Source organism: Eupeodes corollae, chromosome 2 (genome assembly GCF_945859685.1).
Source record: "Eupeodes corollae chromosome 2, idEupCoro1.1, whole genome shotgun sequence".
Taxonomy (NCBI): Eukaryota; Metazoa; Arthropoda; class Insecta; order Diptera; family Syrphidae; genus Eupeodes; species Eupeodes corollae.
In genome coordinates, this window is record NC_079148.1 from 54,290,736 (window position 1) to 54,310,048 (window position 19,313).

The 19,313-nt window shown below is 34.1% G+C and overlaps 3 protein-coding genes across 3 annotated transcripts; 2 read left to right on the forward strand and 1 right to left on the reverse strand.

The window, feature by feature from the left end:
* Positions 1-850: 850 nt before the first annotated feature.
* LOC129946700 (pre-mRNA-splicing factor Syf2) lies at positions 851-1,767 on the forward strand. The gene has a single exon (XM_056056974.1). The coding sequence runs from the start codon at positions 983-985 to the stop codon at positions 1,670-1,672; it is 690 nt and encodes a 229-aa protein (XP_055912949.1). The 5' UTR covers positions 851-982; the 3' UTR covers positions 1,673-1,767.
* LOC129946699 (zinc finger protein 277) lies at positions 1,745-3,258 on the reverse strand. The gene is made up of 2 exons (XM_056056973.1): positions 2,941-3,258; positions 1,745-2,887 (listed from the first exon to the last, which is right to left on the reverse strand). Exons 1-2 carry the CDS (start codon positions 3,188-3,190, stop codon positions 1,800-1,802), a joined length of 1,338 nt encoding a protein of 445 aa, XP_055912948.1. The 5' UTR covers positions 3,191-3,258; the 3' UTR covers positions 1,745-1,799.
* A 5,666-nt stretch (positions 3,259-8,924) lies between these two features.
* On the forward strand, positions 8,925-15,281 carry LOC129947971 (regucalcin-like). Its single transcript, XM_056058762.1, has 5 exons — positions 8,925-9,082; positions 10,129-10,290; positions 14,312-14,737; positions 14,802-14,943; positions 14,995-15,281. Exons 2-5 carry the CDS (start codon positions 10,131-10,133, stop codon positions 15,191-15,193), a joined length of 927 nt encoding a protein of 308 aa, XP_055914737.1. The 5' UTR covers positions 8,925-9,082; positions 10,129-10,130; the 3' UTR covers positions 15,194-15,281.
* Positions 15,282-19,313: the final 4,032 nt, after the last annotated feature.

Sequence of the window (19,313 nt, forward strand, 5' to 3'; positions counted from 1 at the left end):
AAATTTTCTTAAATCTTGTTACTATGTTACTTTTTACGTTATTTTACACCTATTTTTAATAATTGTATGCAACTTTAAAAAAAAATAGGTGGCACTACAGTCCGTTGAGAACTAGGACCTAGTGACTTACAACTCTAACCATTTCTCTATGCGGGTAATGTTGTCAGGAATGGGGGGCAACTACAGTTTTAAGCTGAATCCGAAAGCACTTTTCATACCAAGAATAACTCTTGGAGAAATTTTCAATTACTCGCAAGAGGAAGGCAGGAATTTAAGCCAAAACTTCTGGCATGAGAGTCCAACGCACTAACCACCACGCCACGGGTACTACGAGGTTCAAGCAACTTATTGCAATATTTTTCTTACATTAGCAAGATATTTTTCCGAATTTTAAAGTGTTCCTTCCATAAAAAAATTATAAATACCAAATTATAGCCAGGTTTTTGCTTTTGTGGCTGTCCGAAAAATGTACAGATTTTTTTAAGGCTATTTGAATTATTACATTACATAGTATAGTTATAATATTTTATAGGAAGTCAAAAAAATTGTGTTTTGATTGAACTATCTTTGATATTTTAGATATTTTTTCCTATTTTAGAAATTAAATTGAAATACGTATATATGCAAAAGACAGCCCTTCAAAGAAAAATTATTAACATAGTACAGAGTAGATTGTAAGAAAACGCAACGTTTATAAATTGAGGGTAGCTAAAATCTACCACGCTTTCGCTTACCTAAACGAAATGAAAGAAACATAATTTAAATGCTGAACACATGCATTTTGAAAACGTTCAGTGAAGTTATTATTTTCAACATTTCATTCCTAAATGTACCCAATCCAGATTTTTAAGTGTCTTGTGTCAAAAAGTTTCACTTCACATTTCACAAAGAAAAACATTTCCAAATTGCGTTTTCATTTATTTATCAATTCTTTTCATCTATAAATCCTTACTCTATCCAATCTGTATACAATAATTAAAATATGGAAACACAAAATACAGAGAAATCCGCAGCGGAAAAACTTATAGAACGCAAAGAACGCTTAAGAAAACTCCACAATCTCCGTCAACAAGCCAGAACTGAAAACCACCAAGAAGTCATTGCAGAAGATGCCCGAAACAAGCTGCCCAAAAATTGGGAATCCCGCAAACGCCAAGCTGACTGGATCGTCAGCGATGCCCATGCACGAGAAGCAGCCGAAGCCGAAGGTAAGGATTACGATCGTATGAAAATGCTCGAAGTTTCAGCCATCGATGCGACTAGAATCGAGAAGAAAAAACAAAAGAAGAATCCCGACGGTGGATTTTCGACTTTCGAAGCCCAAACTGCACGTCAATATAATCGATTGGTTAAGAATATGACACCCCGAGACATGGAAAAGTATGAAAAACAAAAACAGGAACTAGGTGAAGAAGCATTCTACTGTGTGCCCAATACTCTTGTTCACAACATACCTCAGGACGATCCGGAGGCTATAAATAAAATGGTCAAGGACCTGGAAACACAAATTGAACGCAGGAAGAAATACTCCAGAAGGAGGATCTACAATGACGATGCGGATGTTGATTTCATCAACGAACGCAACTCCAAATTCAACAAAAAACTGGACCGTTTCTATGGCGAGTACACTTCGGAGATTAAACAGAATCTGGAAAGAGGAACAGCCATTTAGGTTCCTGTTATTGTACTTTTAGGTTTTAAGGTAGTGTTCAATATTTTTTTCTTCTCTAAATCAAACTCAAAATAAAGTTTTGATGTATAAATATACACATTCGATTTTTTTTATTTACTTTTTATAATTATGGAAGATTAAAGCTTTCTAAAGATAATTGCTCTGCATCTTTGTTGATTTTCACAAGGGAATCCTCAGAAATAATCCGCACCATAGATTCGTCCTCCTCATTGTCATTGCCATCATCGAGTACGCACAGCAGGCCGTCATCCTCGAATGTGGGGAAAAAGAATTCTGGCTTATCCCACTGAGTACGAGTTCCTAAGCTGTAATGTTTATCGCCCGACATGTGCTCCAACAGTTGCTCTGTTGTTTCACACCTACAATTGCACGTAACACAACGCAGAATGTGAATCTGTCTGCGGACATAATTGATAGCTTTGACTTTCTGGTAGAAATTCAAGCTACGAGTCGCTTCCTCGAAATTCAATTGATGCTCTTCGAGCATATGTTTTTTCAGAGCTTGCAGATCTGGGTCGGTTTTGGGACAGAAGAGACATGCAATCGGAAGTTTATCACTGTCCCATTCGAACCAATCTGAATCCGAATCCTCACTGCTAAGAATTGTATTATCAAGCTTGCTGTCTTCTTTGGAGTCTTTTTGTTGTCGCTGCTGTCGTATTGCATTCCTGCGACTTTGTTCGAGGCTTTTGGTGTGTTTGGGTTTTTCGGTGCGGTAATTGATGAGGAAGAATCGATCATATGCGTGATTATTTGGGTTGATTCGTTTGTGACCTTTTTTCCTCATGTGTTCTTTGAGTGTGACACGATCTTTGAATACTTTTTCACAGTACAAACAAATAAGGTTCTCCAAACTGGATTGAACTTTTTCGAGGAGCTCATCGACGTATACAAGATTTTCTGGTTTTCCCAGTTGAAGGAAATGCTTCGTGAAGAGATGTTCAAGGAATTCGGAACGCAACCCGTGAATGACATCGCGACAGTAGAGGCATTCTTTTGAGAATTCTCGATCAGTTCTTTCGAATTGGTGTTTGGCCAGAGCCTTTTCAAGACGAAGTTGATGTAATCTCTTACGCAGCTCAAAGTCTTGGGGAAGAATATCACTTAGAAGGTAGTATTTCTCGTTTTTGGATATTGTCCCGTCTGGCAATTGATCCAATAGCATTGTAGTGCAATACTCTTCCAGAGAGTGGTCTAAAGGAATGTCTTGTGATTTGGTGTTTTTAAATCATACGTTCAATAAATACCTTTGAACTTATCGATCCAAAATGTGAGATACCCATGAAGATCAGCAATGTCGTCAACATCAGCTATGACCAATCTGTGAGTGCGGAACAAATGAGCTAAATAATCGTCTTTTCCTTTGTCCAAGGTGAACTCGAAAGAAGTGTCGCATTTCAAACAATTGAGATGATCTTTGCTAGTTGTTAAAGTTGATTTTGATGCGAGAGAGGACTTAGATTTTATTTCAATTTCTGATAAATTGGGCTCTTCCATAATAAACACAAGATTCTAGCAGAAATCCAAAAATCTTCTTCAACTAACAGCGAGGTTTTTGTCCTAAATGTCAAAAAGAACTCCGAATGTTGACAGATAGACGTAGGTCTGTTCAGATTACTAATATTTTCAATTAGCACTGGTAAAAATATCAATGGCTATAATCCGTTGGAGGCTCTTATTTTCGCTATAAGTTCTCATCGAAACACTTCGTATGAAAAATTTAGAACCAATCCTTCTTTTCCTAATATTCACACTGTGTGTTTGGCTTATTGAATGTATTTAAAGCCCTTTGAGCGTGTTTTAATTGTAAAAAAAGAAAATAATTTGCAAAAGAAATTTTCAAGAAAAGTTATGGCGTTGCAATCGAAGTGGCAGTGGTTTTGTTTTCCATTGTAAAAATACTTGTTTTAAAAGGGTTGGTAATAAGGAATTGACAACTTTCCCGTTTAAAGAGGGCCAAAGGCTTCAATTGTTAAGTCAACTTCATCTTGAATGGGTGTAAGCCATAATTTATGCAATATACACCATAATGTGCTCAATTTTGAAAATAAAATGAAAGCTCTTAATGGACAATATTAAATATATATTCAATACATTTTGTAAATAAGATTTGAAAAAAATATAATAAAAGGGAAAACAAGTCTGACATAAATTTACCACTTTAATCTGCACTAATAGCTTTTGACTCAGAAGTCGTTCTGTGATTCTCAAAAAGTCTGAATTTGATTATAAGTTTGAAACCAAAAAACAAATTGTTTCCAAAAAGCCAAATTGATATTTAAAGAATTTTAAAAAGCATAAAGTCTATTAAAGTTTAATCTGGGGTGCAATCGGTTAAGGTGATTGTTAATAAATGGCAGTCAAAATAATCGAATTTGATCTATGTAGATGATAATCAAATTGATACCTAAAAAGCTTTCACAACAAAAATGTGAGAGTCATTTTCCTACAAATATGTCGTTTCTGAATAGAGCTACCAGACGATTACAAAAAATGAATGGAAAATTTTGTCAGTTACCTTTTTAGGTACAAAAACATTTAAAAAAACACAAGCAAAGTAAGGATGTTATTTAAACACAGCCAATTTACTTTTATTTAGATATTTTATAGGAATCATTTTAAAATTTGACCATAGCAACAATGAATTGTGACAATTATAATCTGAAATCGTTCAATCATATTGAATTGAGTTGAATTATATCGCACAGACGACGTTATAAAAATGAGGGTCAAATTTGACTATACAAAATATGATACTCAGTTATCACCTTAGCCAATTCCACCCCTGTTTTTGACGAGATATTCTAGTTATTGGTATTTTAAGTAAAATTTGTTGTTAACCAAATTTAATTCAGGGCGAGTACCCGTCGCGTAATGGTTCGTACGTATTATTGTCATGCCACATGCCAGAAGTCTTGGGTCCGATTCCTGACTGTGCCATCTAAAGTTTTTTTTTCACGGGCGCTGAATCTTGCGAGGGATTGACAAATCCTCCATAAAAAGTGTGTTTTTTTTTTAAATAGCCGTTCCGCTCCGATTCAGCATAAAAGTTTAGGTCCCTTCCATCTCACACAGGAATGATTGAGAGTTGAAAGTCATTAGCAGTGATAAGACTTGGAAAAACCAAAGTGGTGATAAATATCCTAACAAAACGGTGGTAGAAAGGTGGTAAAAAACAATACAAAATCAGTCCATTCAAATTAGTTTTATAATCACATATCTTGCTCACAACCGATAAAATAATTATCTTATATAAGAAAAATCTTTGAATAAGTATTTCGAAGCATATTTAGCCAACACTTCTGGTTGATAAAAATGTTCCTGTTGCCCAAAAATTCTCTTGCTGCTAAAATGTTGAGTACACTTACTTACTACTTACTTAAGGTGACGCTACAGTCCTGTGTGAACTAGGGCCTCACCCAACAAACTGCTCCATCTAGCTCCGTCCCTAGTGTTGTATGTCCTTTCTTGACGACAGCATGTACTTTGTTTTGTCCTCATTACCCGTTAAACCCATTTTTGCCGCCTCTGCCTTAATACTCGCAAAAGTCCCATTGACATTACGCTGAGTTCTTCCGATTATGTCAATATCATCAGCATATGCCAGTAATTGGACAGACTTTTGAAAGATAGTGCCTCTAGTGTTGACGTGTGAGCTCTGCACTATTCTTTCAAGCACGATGTTAAAAAAATTGCATGACAGCGCATCACATTGTCTAAAACCTTTTTTGACATCGAAAGGTTCTGTTAAGTTGTTTCCAACCTTTATGGAGCAGCGTGAATTCTCCATGGTCATCCTGCACCAACGGACGAGTTTGGCAGGGATGCCAAAACTAGACATGGCTCTATACAGCTCGTTCCTGTAGATGCTGTCATATGCGGCCTTGAAATCGATGAAAAGATGGTGTGTGTCGATTTGGTGTTCTTGAGTTTTTTCCAGGATCTGCCGTAATGTGAATATTTGATCAACTGTGGACTTTCCTGGTCTAAAACCACACTGATAAAGACCTATCAGGTTGTTGACGATGGGCTTTAGACGTTCACATATTATGGCAGAGAAGATTTTATAGGCGATGTTAAGTAGACTTATTCCTCTATAGTTGGTGCAGTTTAGAGTGTCTCCTTTTTTCAGGATCGGACAAACAATACTGAGGTTCCATTCATCGGGCATGCTTTCTTCCGACCATATCTTACAGATAAGTTGGTGCATGCTCTTAAACAACTTATCTCCAGCTGCTTTAAAGAGCTCGGCATTCAAGCCATCCGCTCCAGCGGCTTTATTAGACTTCAACTTAGATATGGCAATCTTTACTTCGTCTAAGTCGGGAGGACGGGATTGTCCACTTTCGTCGTCTATATTGAATGGATCATACTTCCTGACAGCGGAATTCAGTTCTTCGTCGCCGTTAGGTATACAGTCTGCAGAAGTGGTCCTTCCATATCCTCAGCATTGACTGCGGTTCAACTATGATGTTTCACTTTCGTCTTTGCAGCCTTCGGTTCTAAGTTTGTGTACCTGTGAATTTCGTTTCACCTGTTCATAAAACTTTCGAACCTCATTACTGCTTTTATACCTCTCAACATCTTCGACCGCACGCTTCTCATGCCCTCTCTTTTTCCTTCTGAGAAGTCGGCGTTCCTCTCGCCTCTTCTGCTCATAGAGCTCACGAGCAGCTCTCGTCCTTTTATGCAGCGCCGCTTTGCGTGCCTGTTGTTTGGCTGCATTTGCCTGCCGACATTCCTCATCAAACCAGGGGTTCCTTGTTGGTGGCTGTTTGAAACCCAGCACATCAGAGGCGGCTTCTCTGATTGCATCTTGGCAATGTTGCCACTGGTTTTCGATACATTGTGTTGGCGGCAGAGAACTTCGAGAGAGGTTACTTGTAACTCGGTCGGAAAAGGATTTGGCGATCTCTGGCGATTGTAGCCGTTCGACGTTGTATCTTCTCCCAGCACCTCCCTGTTTTGCCTTGGGTCTGGAAATCCGAAGTGCTACCTTGGCTACAACGAGGTAGTGGTCCGAGTCGATGTTAGCTCCTCGGAAAGTTCGTACATTCATAATGCTGGAAGCTTGTCTGGCGTCGATCGCAATATGGTCAATCTGGTTGACGGTAGATTGATCTGGAGAAGTCCAAGATCCTTTGTGGATGTTGACGTGTGGGAAACGCGTACTGGCTACCATGACGTTTCGCCCCGCAGCAAAATCTATGAGCCTGGATCCATTGTCGGAAGTGTTGCCGTGCAGGCTGTTCTTCCCGATTATTCCACCAAAGATGTCTTCCCTTCCTAGCCCAGGACTATTTTAATATCGTAGCTTTGTCTAGGAGCCCGAAGAATATATCTTTGGTGTTGTCGTCTTTCTTTAGCCGAATTTAGCCTTGATGCGTATGGTCATGAGGCGCTCATTGAGGCACCTATAGCTCAAAACTTTTTGCCTTAGTCTGGCTCCAATGACGAAGCCGCATCCAAATAAGCGCTGTTGGTTTTCGTGGTAGCAGTCACCATCGCAGTTTTTCATCCTCTTTTTGCCCGGCCTATCCCATCGTGTTTCCTGGATGGCGGTGATATCTGCTTTATATCGTTCTAGGGCCTCCGAATGCATATCCGAAGTTCGTTGTCCTTTATTCGTTTGCGTTGGTTGTCAACAGTGAATCCGTCCGTATCCGAGGCTTGTTGGTGCTTCGCAACTATGAAAGCTTTTACGTGGCCAGGAAGTCACCCCGACGCACAACCCCTAACCTGGAGGGCCAGATCCTAAGTATAACTCCAAGGATGGGGAGCCGGATAAAACCGCTCTTTACAGGCCTGGGCTCCGAATAAGTCGAAGAAGCCCTATAAGGCCGTTGATTCTATCTCGGGAATTCCTCCGTTGCCGTCTGGATAAGGAGAGGTGCCTTAGTGGAAACACATCTCCCCACCTCTCTTGTTTGAATGCACATGTCTACCATTTGAACATCAATATTGAGTACAGTTGTGTTCAATTTGTTTCTTTTATATTTCTTGGTAGTATTGAGTTGTGAAAATTAACGTTCAGCTGCTGCGCTACTATGTGGCAAATAACAAAGTTGTAACATGTACAATTACAGGTTTTCGAAAATTAAATCTCCCATACCGTCTTTAAAATTTGTAAGAAAAATCCTTTGTTGTACAATGTCATCATGCTTGAAAGTTTCTATTATTTTAAACTCGCCTATGAGTTTTCTCCACTCAACATTGAGCAGTTCAATGCTTGCAGCGTCTACCGAAAAATATGATTGTTGGCATCGTTCCAGCAATTACTTTTTTCCGATCTAAATATTTTAATACAATAACTTTATCATTACAAAAAGTAAATCGTTCGTTGATCTATGACAGAAGTAAAAATATATGTCCCTCAACGATTTTTCAATATGTCAATACAGCAATACAATGATAAATAGCAAAATTATTTTTGTAACCATCGAATAGTAAAAGGTGGTAGATTTTGAGTTGGAGGTGGTAGAATTTCAGAAACAAAAAAAAGTGATAGAAATACCACTTAAGTGGTAGAAGTCTCATCACTGGACTCATTAGGCCCTAGTTCTCAACGGACTGTTGCGCTAAAATACCATTGAATATTTTTGTACATTTTGATGTTATATTTTCTGTACTACAAAAATTCATTGTATTGCATCTCTGCTTGTTCTTGAGATATGGCCGACGAAAAAAGGTACCCAAATCCCATCCCATCTTTTGAAAAATCATATTTAAAAACATTTATTTGCCATGGGCTTTCTTCAAAAAAAGCGGAGTTGTTAATAGCAGTAGTTTTTTCGTTACCTCAATATTAGATATTAACAAATAAAATATCATAGACTTATTTAAGGATTAAATAATTCATTGCGATTCCAGGATCCTATTTCCACCTGTACATTGTGCATATTTGAGTGTAGTGCTAATTTGTTTGGCAACAAATATATTTTAAGCACAAAATTGCGAAATTAAAGTCATATTACGAAAACAGAAAATTTAAGTTTAAAAACAATACTATTATCTACAATAATTATATAGGTGCACATATTCCAACGAAAAAAGACTGATAATAATGTTTGCTCTTAGTGTTTGTCGTTGTGAACGAAAAGGATATCTGGCAACTCATAACCAAATCGTATAATATGTTGATGATTCTTAAGAGTATTAAATCAACTACTATAGGTACTATATACATTATATGTAGTACTTATCATCACAATTATAATTATTGTACATCTGGCAAGAGATCAAGCACCGGTAAGAAAATCAAAAGTAGACAGCTTACTAGTAAAGTTGTCTGTTGAGTCTAGTTTTAAAATTTAAATTAAGTTAGTATAAAATCTTTCGAGCTCTCGATCGGAGGTGTCTTGTCTTAAAATAAAAAGAAATCCTAGTCAAGTGAGTAGAGAAAGAGATTTTTTAAACTTTTATTGTGGTTTGTTTTGATTAAAAATTAAAAAAAAAAGTGTCAGATGTCTAATGTTAAATTTAGATCTTTGATTTTTTTATGACAAACAAATTTCTATTAAGTCAGAAAGGAATCATTTAAGTTGATATTTATAATTTAATTATACCCTTTATCACTTGACCATTTATTGTATCAATGGAAAACATTGTGAAAGGTCGAAGACCGACAAGAATTCTTTAGCTTGATTATTAAAAAATAAATTTAGTCATTAATTTCATATTGACTCTTATTCCAATTAATATGAAATTATTTAACAAAATATAATTTTATTAAATTTAATATAAAAACATAGAATGTTTATGTGTTTAAGGATTTAGCATTGGTTGTTAGCACATGATCCAGTCCAGATACCACCGTTTTGTTAACATTTTTAACAAATTTCAATTAAAATCAGCCTCTTTTTAAAAAATCCTATATAATTTCAACGGAAACATCAGGAAATCAATTAAATGACACTAAAATCTAATCTATAATTCGACTAGTATCTCATTAATAAATGCTGCACCTTGAAAATCAAAATAATTTTCTTTTCCTTAGCCGATTACTGATAAAACTATACTTCCAGAATATTAAAATTGATTAATTTCTTATGGAATTGGCATTTATAATGCTTCTTTAGGAAAAATGATTACAAGACTCAAAGGCAAGACTTCATTGTAGTGTAAGCAAATTACTTCAGATTAAATATTATATATTCATTTCTTTACACTGATCACCATAAATCGACAGAAAAATTACTATTTCCAATCTTATCTGAATAATGACAAAAAATTTCCAAATGTTTGATATTAGGATAAAAATAACTAAATCTAAATATTCCACTCCCAAAGGTGGGGTACCGGTCTGGTGCTGATGTGACTATAAAAGTTCAATTGAGTTCAATTATGATAAATAAATTATTATCACTTTTTGTTTACTTATTTAATAATTTAGTTCATTTGTTTAAATTATTATTGACAACATATTTTTTTTGCAGATATGTCTTACAAGGTAGAAGCATTACCAGACTCATTTTGTCTGTTAGGTGAAGGACCTCATTGGGATATCGAAAAACAAAGTTTATACTTTGTTGATATTGAAAATGCTCAAGTGTTGCGTTATGACTATGCAGAGAATAAAGTATACAGATGTCAAATAGGTAAGATAAAACAAATTATTATTATTTTTTATAATTATTTATCTTAAATAACAATTTTTCCATGTCCATCAAAACCAACTTTGTAATTTTTACTTCGAAAGCTTAAAATCTGCACAGCAAGTTAATCAAAATGTTTTGAGAAAAATTGATACGTGTGAAAAAGACAATTTTAAAAAAAGCAAGGCCTTAAAGTCAAAGCTAACATCACTTATCCTATCTAGAGGGGATTGTGTTGTAAAATACCGTCCTAGTTTACATTAATGCATTCATAATATTTAAATGCATCAATTATTAATTAATTAATAATAATGAAATGAATTTTGATTGGGAGAATTTAAGTTTATTTTTGTCACAAAAATTCAGCTTAATAACACAACACAAATCTAATTAAGTGGTATAATCTCTTTTTTCAATGAAGGGATGCTATCATTATTGTTTATTGATTTTATTTTCTTCAAGATACCGTAAAGTTGTTATGTTATTATTTTGTTTATTATATTCTTTAACATTTGAACTCATTTTAAAATAAGATTACTGTTTATTCAAGATTGCTTTTGCAATTTTTGTAGGTATTATATTTACAGATAAATAAAGCGGCAAACAAAAAAATAAACTAAACGGAATGAGATTAATTTAAAAAGTTTTATAATGCCTTTGAAAAATTTTAAAAGGACGCGTTTATATTCTATTTTAGAGGTGTGTTACAGTGTCAGAAAAAAAGTTCAATGCGTCATTTTATTAGACAAGAATAGTAATTTTTGCGGTTTGTTTGATCGTGTCACATATTTGTATAACATTTTAAAAAACATTTTGAACAATTCAATTCAATTCTATTTGAAAAACTTTCTATCCTATAAGAGAATCTATCTTCTTAAAATGTACACCAATTGCATCACATACTTACAAACAATTTGAATAGCTGTACGGAATGAGAATTATTAACTTCCCATAGGAAGTTATTGTAATGGGTAACGTACGTCCGTACGTCCGTACGTTCGCGACGTTTTTTTCGTCGTCCATAGCTCAAGAACCAGAAGAGATATCGACTTCAAATAAATTTTGTTATACAGATAATAAGACAGAAAGATGCAGAAAGGGCTCTAAAGAAAATTGCGTGGGAGGTTTTTTTATCATAGGAGTTTAAAAAAAAGGTGAAAATTTTGGTTAACCTAAAATATCTTACGAACCTAAAACGCTAGAGGCTTGAATTAAATTTTATATAATAAATTGTAACGTGATCTCAAAGAAGTATATTTTTTGAAAAAAATCTATCTAACGGTTTTTTTTCTAAATCAAAAAAACTGAAAAAAAAAATTTGTCACCTCCCAAATTTAACGACTAACATATGATTTCATCTCCGAAACAATTTTGAGCAACGGAGAATAATGTTTTTGAAATCTGATAAAATTTTGAGAAAAATTGAATTGACAGTTTTTTTATAAAAAATAAAAATCTAAAAAAAACATTACTCAAAGTTCGTAAAAATCAAATATCGATTCAAATATCTTTTCAAAAACTTGAAATTTAGGCTTCAAGCTCATTTTATCTTATAAGAAATATTGTTTTCAACCTTCAGTAAAATTTTGAGAAAAATCGAATTGACAGTTTTTTTACAAAAAATAAAAACCTAAAAAAAAATTAATAAAAGTTGGTAAAAATTGATTTTCGACTCAAATATTTTTTCAAAACTTTGAGATATTGGCTTTAATTTACTTTTATCTTTCAAAAAATATTGTTATCAACATTCAGTAAAATTTTGAACAAAATCGAATAGACAGTTTTTTTATAAAAAAATGAAAAACCGAACAAAAATTAACAAAAGTTGGTAAAAATTGAATATGGATTCAAATATCTTTTCAAAAACTTGAAAGTTAGACTTCAAACTTATTTATCTAATAAAAAATATTGTTTTAAGCATTCTGAAAGATGTTGAGAGAAATCGAATTGACAGTTTTTTTTACAAAAAATAAAAACCTTAAAAAAAAATTTATAAAAGTTGGTAAAAATTGATTTTCGACTCAAATATCTCTTCAAAAATTGTAGATATTGGCTTTTAACAACTTTTATCTTTCAAAAAATATTGTTGTTAACATTTAGTAAAATTTTGAAAAAAATCAAATTGATAGTTTTTGTACAAAAAATTAAATACCTAAAAAAAAAATTAACAAAAGTTGTTAAAAATTGATTTTCGACTCAAATATCTTTTCAAAACTATAAAATATTGGATTCAAACTAATTTTATCTTATAGAAAATATTGTTTTCAACATTCGATAGAATTTTGAAGAAAATCGAATTGACGGTTTTTTTACAAAAAATAAAACTCTAAAAAAAAAACAGTACTAAAACTTGGTAAAAATTTACTTTCGACTCAAATAGCTTTTCAAAAATTAAAAATATTGGCTTCAAACTTATTTTATTTGACAGAAAATATTGATTTCGATATTAAGTGATTTTTATATTAAAATCCAACAGTCCGTTTTTTCATAAAAAATAAAATCTATAAAAAATAGTACGCAAATTTGGTAAAATTGATACTAGTACATATAGACAAACTTTTAAGCAAGACAAATCGACAGACGGGATGGGAAGTTATCAGTGTGGGTCGCATCCCAGCCTCTTTTTTATATTGTAATGGCTTTATAAGACTTTTATGTTAATTTCTTTTGAATTTAAAATTCTTTCCTTGTACTGAAATGTTTTGCAACATGTTATGTGTTTGTTTAATTGTTTATACTTACCTTAAATTTGTGAGATACAAGGTGTTTTTTTCAGTTTTGCAAAAATTGAGAACCAGTTATAAACGGGACGGTAGCACATTGAAATTGGTTCTTAGACCCACTTTGCAAAACTAAAGCTCTTTTGGGTAGTTCGTGAAGAACTCATAACCATTGCTTATTGTTATTTAAATGCCATTTGCCTTAAAATTTAATAAGCCTCATTTAGTATTTCTTAAAAATTACTCGTTTTTACTTGCGACGTATACGAGGTCTGTTCAAAAAGTACCCGGAATTTTCGTTTTTTTTTTAAATATTTACTTATTCGTTAAATCTATGAGGTCCCCTTCAAAGTAGTCCCCCCAGATATAGTACACTTATGCCCGCTTTTTTTTTAATCTTCGAAGCACTCTTGATATTCAGTTCGTAGAACTTTCTGAAAAGTATTGAATTCGTACAAAATTTCGAACTCGAGATTTAAATCAAACATTCCGCCCGGTTGTATATTTTCCTGTCCTTGCCCCTACATCCCAAACCATTTTGACGATTAAGTTCAAACTTGGAAATTAAGGTTTAAAGCATATTCGGGTTAGAAATTAGTTCAAAAATCGAAAGTTCATACATATTTGTATATCTCCAAAAGAGTACCCCCCAAGGAACATAATTTTTTGTCTGCCAGTATCTTGTACTCTGTTAATAATATTTGATAGTAAAAAATGTATTTTTTTTGTGTGGGATTCGATGTCCCGGGTCACCATTTTTAATGAAAATCAAATGAAAAACGTGTATTAAAAAGCTCTAAATCGATTTAGCGATTTACAAATAAAAAATTGAAAATGTATTTTTTGTTTTTGAGAAATCAAATAGCATTTAAATTTTTGAAACTTTTTTTGCGGGTGCATTTTTTAATCTTAAAATAAAGGAAATATTTTTAAACAGACTCTTTGGAAACATTATCGAGTTTATGCCACCCAGTCGTGCATTCTATTTATTTATTCTCTAGAAATGAAACTAAAACTTTATAACTAAATCTCAGTTTATTCACAAAATTTGTTTAGTTAACATTTACAGAAACAGTTTAATCAAACAATTATAATAAAGTACTCTAAAGATTGTTTGTTAATATTAAAAAGGAAAATAGAAAATTCATTAGTAATTTTAGACGCATACTCATTATTCCAAAAAACAAAGATGGTTTCACTTTTATACTATATTTTTATATTACAGTTTATTTAAAACAAAATTGTGTTGATTTATTTTAAATAATTGAAGTCTAATCGTAGATTTTAAATTGTTTCCTATTTAGAAAACGAGAAATTGGCATCGTATATTATACCAATTGAAGGAGCAAATAACAAGTTCTTAGTTGGAATTGGACGTCGTATTTCTGTCATAAATTGGGATGGTTTTTCAAAAACATGCAAAGTAGAAAAAGATATTCTAACTGTTGAAGAAGGAGATCCTAAATGTACACAAAATCGCATCAATGATGGAAAATGTGATCCTCGTGGACGTCTTTTTTGTGGCACCATGAATACTATAGACATTTTTAGTAACCGTACTGGAAACTTTTATAGAATAGACGAAGGTGGAAAATATAAGTTGTTGAAAGATAATATTGGAATTTCTAATGGACTGGCATGGAATGAAAAAAACAATAAATTTTATTACATCGATTCATTGGATTTGAAAGTTCGAGAGTATGATTATGATTTTGAAACTGGTTGTTTAAGTAAGTAGCTATACAGCGCATAATGACAAATGAAACCTTTATTCATTCAACATCTATCTTACAGAAAATCCAAGAGATGCATTTAATCTTACAAGCCTTCAGGAAGAAGGAAAAATGGTTGTTCCCGATGGAATGACTATTGATTCCGATGGAAATTTGTATGTTGCTACGTTTGGTGGATCTTCTGTTTATAAAGTCGACCCAAAGTAAGAAAGAATCCTTTTTTTGTTTAAATTTAAATTTTGTCTTATTTTTAGGAATGGTCAAATTTTGCTTCAAATTAAACTTCCATGTGAGCAAATAACTTCTGCTGCATTTGGTGGACCAAATTTAGATATATTGTATGTTACTACAGCTAGGCTTCTAAATAAACCAGCACCAGGAGGAACAACTTACAAGATAACTGGCATTGGGGCTAAAGGTCTTCCAATGGCAAAGTGTAAACTTCCATTATAAAAATTTTAGTCGCATGATTAACATTTACATACATATATTTTTTTTGTTCAAAAATAAATGTTTATCAAACAACCGTTCCGTTATGAAATCTTTTTTTTTTTTCTTTCTTTCTTTTATCAAAAACTCCAATACTAATTGCCTATTGGCATTTTAAAAACTTTTAATTTTGAAATTCAAATTCTTTAATACTTAAATTCTTTTGTAATAAAGGGTGTCCCAAAATTAACGCAAGATTTGAATTAAATAGAAAACGCCGTTTTTAGTCTTTTGATAGTTATAATTTTTATTGACTCGTAAAGTATATAGGATAAGGTTATTGTATGGAATAACACATCGGACAAATGGCCTCCACGGCTTTGCATGCACATGCGCACTCTTTTGTTGAAATTTTCCATGACCATTCTGCATAAATGTGGCTGAATTTCGTTGATGCAGCGTTGAATCTCCTCCTTTAATGCACGGGTGGTTGTGGGCTTGTTGACATAGACTTGTGTTTTCAAATAACCCCATAAAAAGAAGTCTAATGGTGTTAAATCACACGATCTAGGGGCCAATTTTGATCACCGAAACGAGAGAGTACACGACCTGGCAATGTCTCATGCAGTAATTGAATTGTTTCACGGGCTGTATGACATGTGGCACCGTCTTGTTGAAACCACATATTGGACACATCAATATCATCCAATTTTGGCAGAAAGAACTATGTAATCATGTCGCGATATCGAGCACCAGTAACAGTCAATGCTTGACCAGCATCATTTTCAAAAAAATATGGCCCAATTATGCCTCCAACCCAAAATCCACACCATACAGTTACGCGTTGTGGATGCATTTGTTTTTCGACAATCACATGTGGGTTCTCCGAACCCCAAATGCGGCAATTTTGGCGATTGACAAAGCCATCAAGATGAAAATGTGCTTCATCGCTTAGGATGATTTTGCTCGAAAAATCAGGGTCCATTTGTTGATGTTCCATAATCCATTCAACGAACTCTTTTCTCTTTCCATGGTCATTAGGCTTCAATTGTTGTGTTAATTGAATTTTGTAAGCATGAAGACACAGATCTTTGGTGAGTATACGCTGTAGAGAGGTTCTTGAAATTTGCAATTCTTGTCCACGACGTCGAATTGAGGTTCCTGGATTGTCAGCAACACTCTCACGCACTGCTTCGACATTCACATTTGAACGACTTGTCTTTGGACGGCCAGTGTGTTTGGCGTCTCCAACGGATCCAGTCTCCATGAATTTTTCAATTAATCTCTTCACCGTTGACGAAGTTAAGACACTATTCCGACCATATTTTGTATGAAATTTTCGAACTGCAGCCGCCACGCTTTCACTATTTTTAAAATATTCTTTAATAGTGAACACACGTTGTTCTATCGTGTAACGCTCCATTTTTAATAACCCTATACTGTTAGCTGTCAAATTGCTTTTTTTCAGGGTTGCCAACACTTCACTGCACAAATGGCGGCAAATTCAAATCTTGCGTTAGTTTTGGGACACCCTTTAAATTCAACAGTAACAATTTCGCCAAACAATCATAGTGAAGTATGCTGAGGATTCTTTGTTCTAAACTAAAAGGAATATAGTTAATGTATTTCTAATTTATTGAATTTCTAAAGAAATAAGTAGTAGCTTCGTGATGGTTAGTGCGTTGGAATGTCATGATAGAGGTCTTGGATTCAATCCTTGGCTGTACCGCTTAAAGTTTGTTTCACGGCTACTGCCTCTTGCGGGGAATTGACAAATCCTTCAAGAGTTATTCTTGTCATACAGAGTTCTTTCTCAAATAAGCCGTTCGGATTCGGCTTAAAACTTCAGGTCCCCTCCATCCCTGACAACATTACGCGCACACAAGAATTGTTGTAAGTTACTAGGCCCTAGTTTTCATCGTAATGTTGCGCCACGTAATGTATTTATTTATAAATAAAACAAGTACATTTTTTCTATTATATTTCTTTGGGTATATTTTTCTGAGTATAAAAATAAATACATTTCGGTTTCATAGTTAAAATATAATATGTAAATCTAGGAGATGCAAGGTTGGCAATAAAGTGGTTTCTTTTAAAGTCATAGGTTATTTTGACACTTTAAACTAATTCCTGTTCGAAATCTTGAAAGAAAGTGATTATTATACCTCCATGGAACGGAATGAGCCACCTCTTAGGCTTGTGAGTTTTTTAAAATGAGAATCAATTCGCGAACACCAACATTAAAACATCTTTTTTTACTTAAATTAAAGACAAGTATTTGTACAAACTTTGGTTTATATATAATGCCGCCGGCCGGCCGCACAGCCAAAGCCACAATCGATCTTTATCACAATAAATTTTCAAATCATCATTTTTGCGCCTCGGAGAAGTGTAATCGCATTTGGATTATTTGTATGAGATTCAGTGGCCTTGAAAAATTGAAGTGACAAAAAACGCTACTGCGAAGACTTCAGAGTTAGCCACTTGAACGACGTTGTGTTTAACAATTAATGAAAATATTTGCTCTTATTTATGTTGCCAAAATTCATAGAAAAATAATAAATTTTTTTAATTATGTCATTTTTAAAAAGAAACTTGTATTTTTCTGCCTTTTATATACGAGGGGCGTTCAATATATTCTCGGTATCGATATGAATGAAAATGCGAATTCAATTTAAATTGTTTTTATTTTTCAATATAATCTCCCCTAACATCAATGCATTTGTTACATCTTGAGATAAGCTTTTTTAAACCCTCAAAAAAATAAGTTTCCTCTTTTCCGGCAAAATACCCATTTATTGCCGACTTGAGTTCTTCATCATCCGAAAATCTTTTTCCACGAAGACGTTTTTTAGAAATCCGGAAACAGAAAGTAATCACTAGGGGCAAGGTCTGAACTAAAGGGTGGATGTTGAATTTCTTCAAAACCACAATCTCGCACAGCAGCCTTGGAAACTCGAGCCGTGTGAACAGGAGCGTTGTCATGAAGAAGCAACACACCCGCTGCGAGTTTACCCCGTCTTTTCTTTTTAATTTCCTCCCGCAAATTATGCAAAGTGGAAGCGTAGGATTTGGCGTTGATGGTTTCACCTTTTTTTTTGTACTCAATGAGTAAGATTCCCTTTGACTCCCAAAAAACTGTGGCCATGAGCTTCCCCGCAGACGGAGTGACTTTGAACTTCTTCGGGGGGTCTGTTCCTTTTTTATGGCACTGCATGGACTCTTGTTTGCTTTCAGGGTCATAGTGGTGAACCCATGTTTCGTTCCCAGTAACAATCCGATGCATAACACCGTCCGCGTTCTCACTACACATCTCCAAAAGCTCTCTACAGCATGCGATTCTCACTTTTTTCTGAGTCGCTGTGAGCATTCGTGGCACCCACCGTTCACTGACCTTTGAAAGGTTAAGATGGTCATGAAGGATGGTGTGAATGGTACCAGTCGAAAGCATGGTGATCTCTGTCATCATTTTCACCTTTATTCGGGCATTCTCGAGAACAAGTTTTTCGACTTCTTTGATGCTTTCTCCCGTACAAGCACTAGCCGGGGCGCCGGAGCGGGGGTCGTCTTCAATGCCCTCTCTGCCTCAATTGAACTCACTTGACCACTTTTGCACAGTTGATAATGAAGGTGCGGAACCCTGGTAAACTGCCACCATTTCTTCATGAATAGTTTTTTGACTTTTTCCTTGCTTAGTGAGAAATTTAATTACAACGCGATGCTCAATTTTCACCATCATCGTCTCAGTTGCCATTATGATTCTGTTATGTTCATAAATAAAAACATATGCTTTAACTGAAGCTGCAAACGCAATGGAAAATTTTCATGTTAAAGGTCAGCTTTTAAAGCTATATTCCTTGAGAATAAAGAATGACACTTATTATTTCAATTAACTGTTTTTCAGTTCCGAACCACCCTAATCCGAACCACGCTTCTCAATTTTGTTAAAAAATAGCAAAATCACTCCGGAACACTCCCAAACTTTATACTCGTAACTTTTGCAATTCATATAATAATTGTTGAAAGGGCACTTTAAAGGGACCTTAAAAAAAACAGTGAAATGTGCGCTCATAATTAAATATTATTTTCTACGGCCACTTTTGAGAAAAACAAGTAACTACCAACATTGAAAATGTTCTACAGA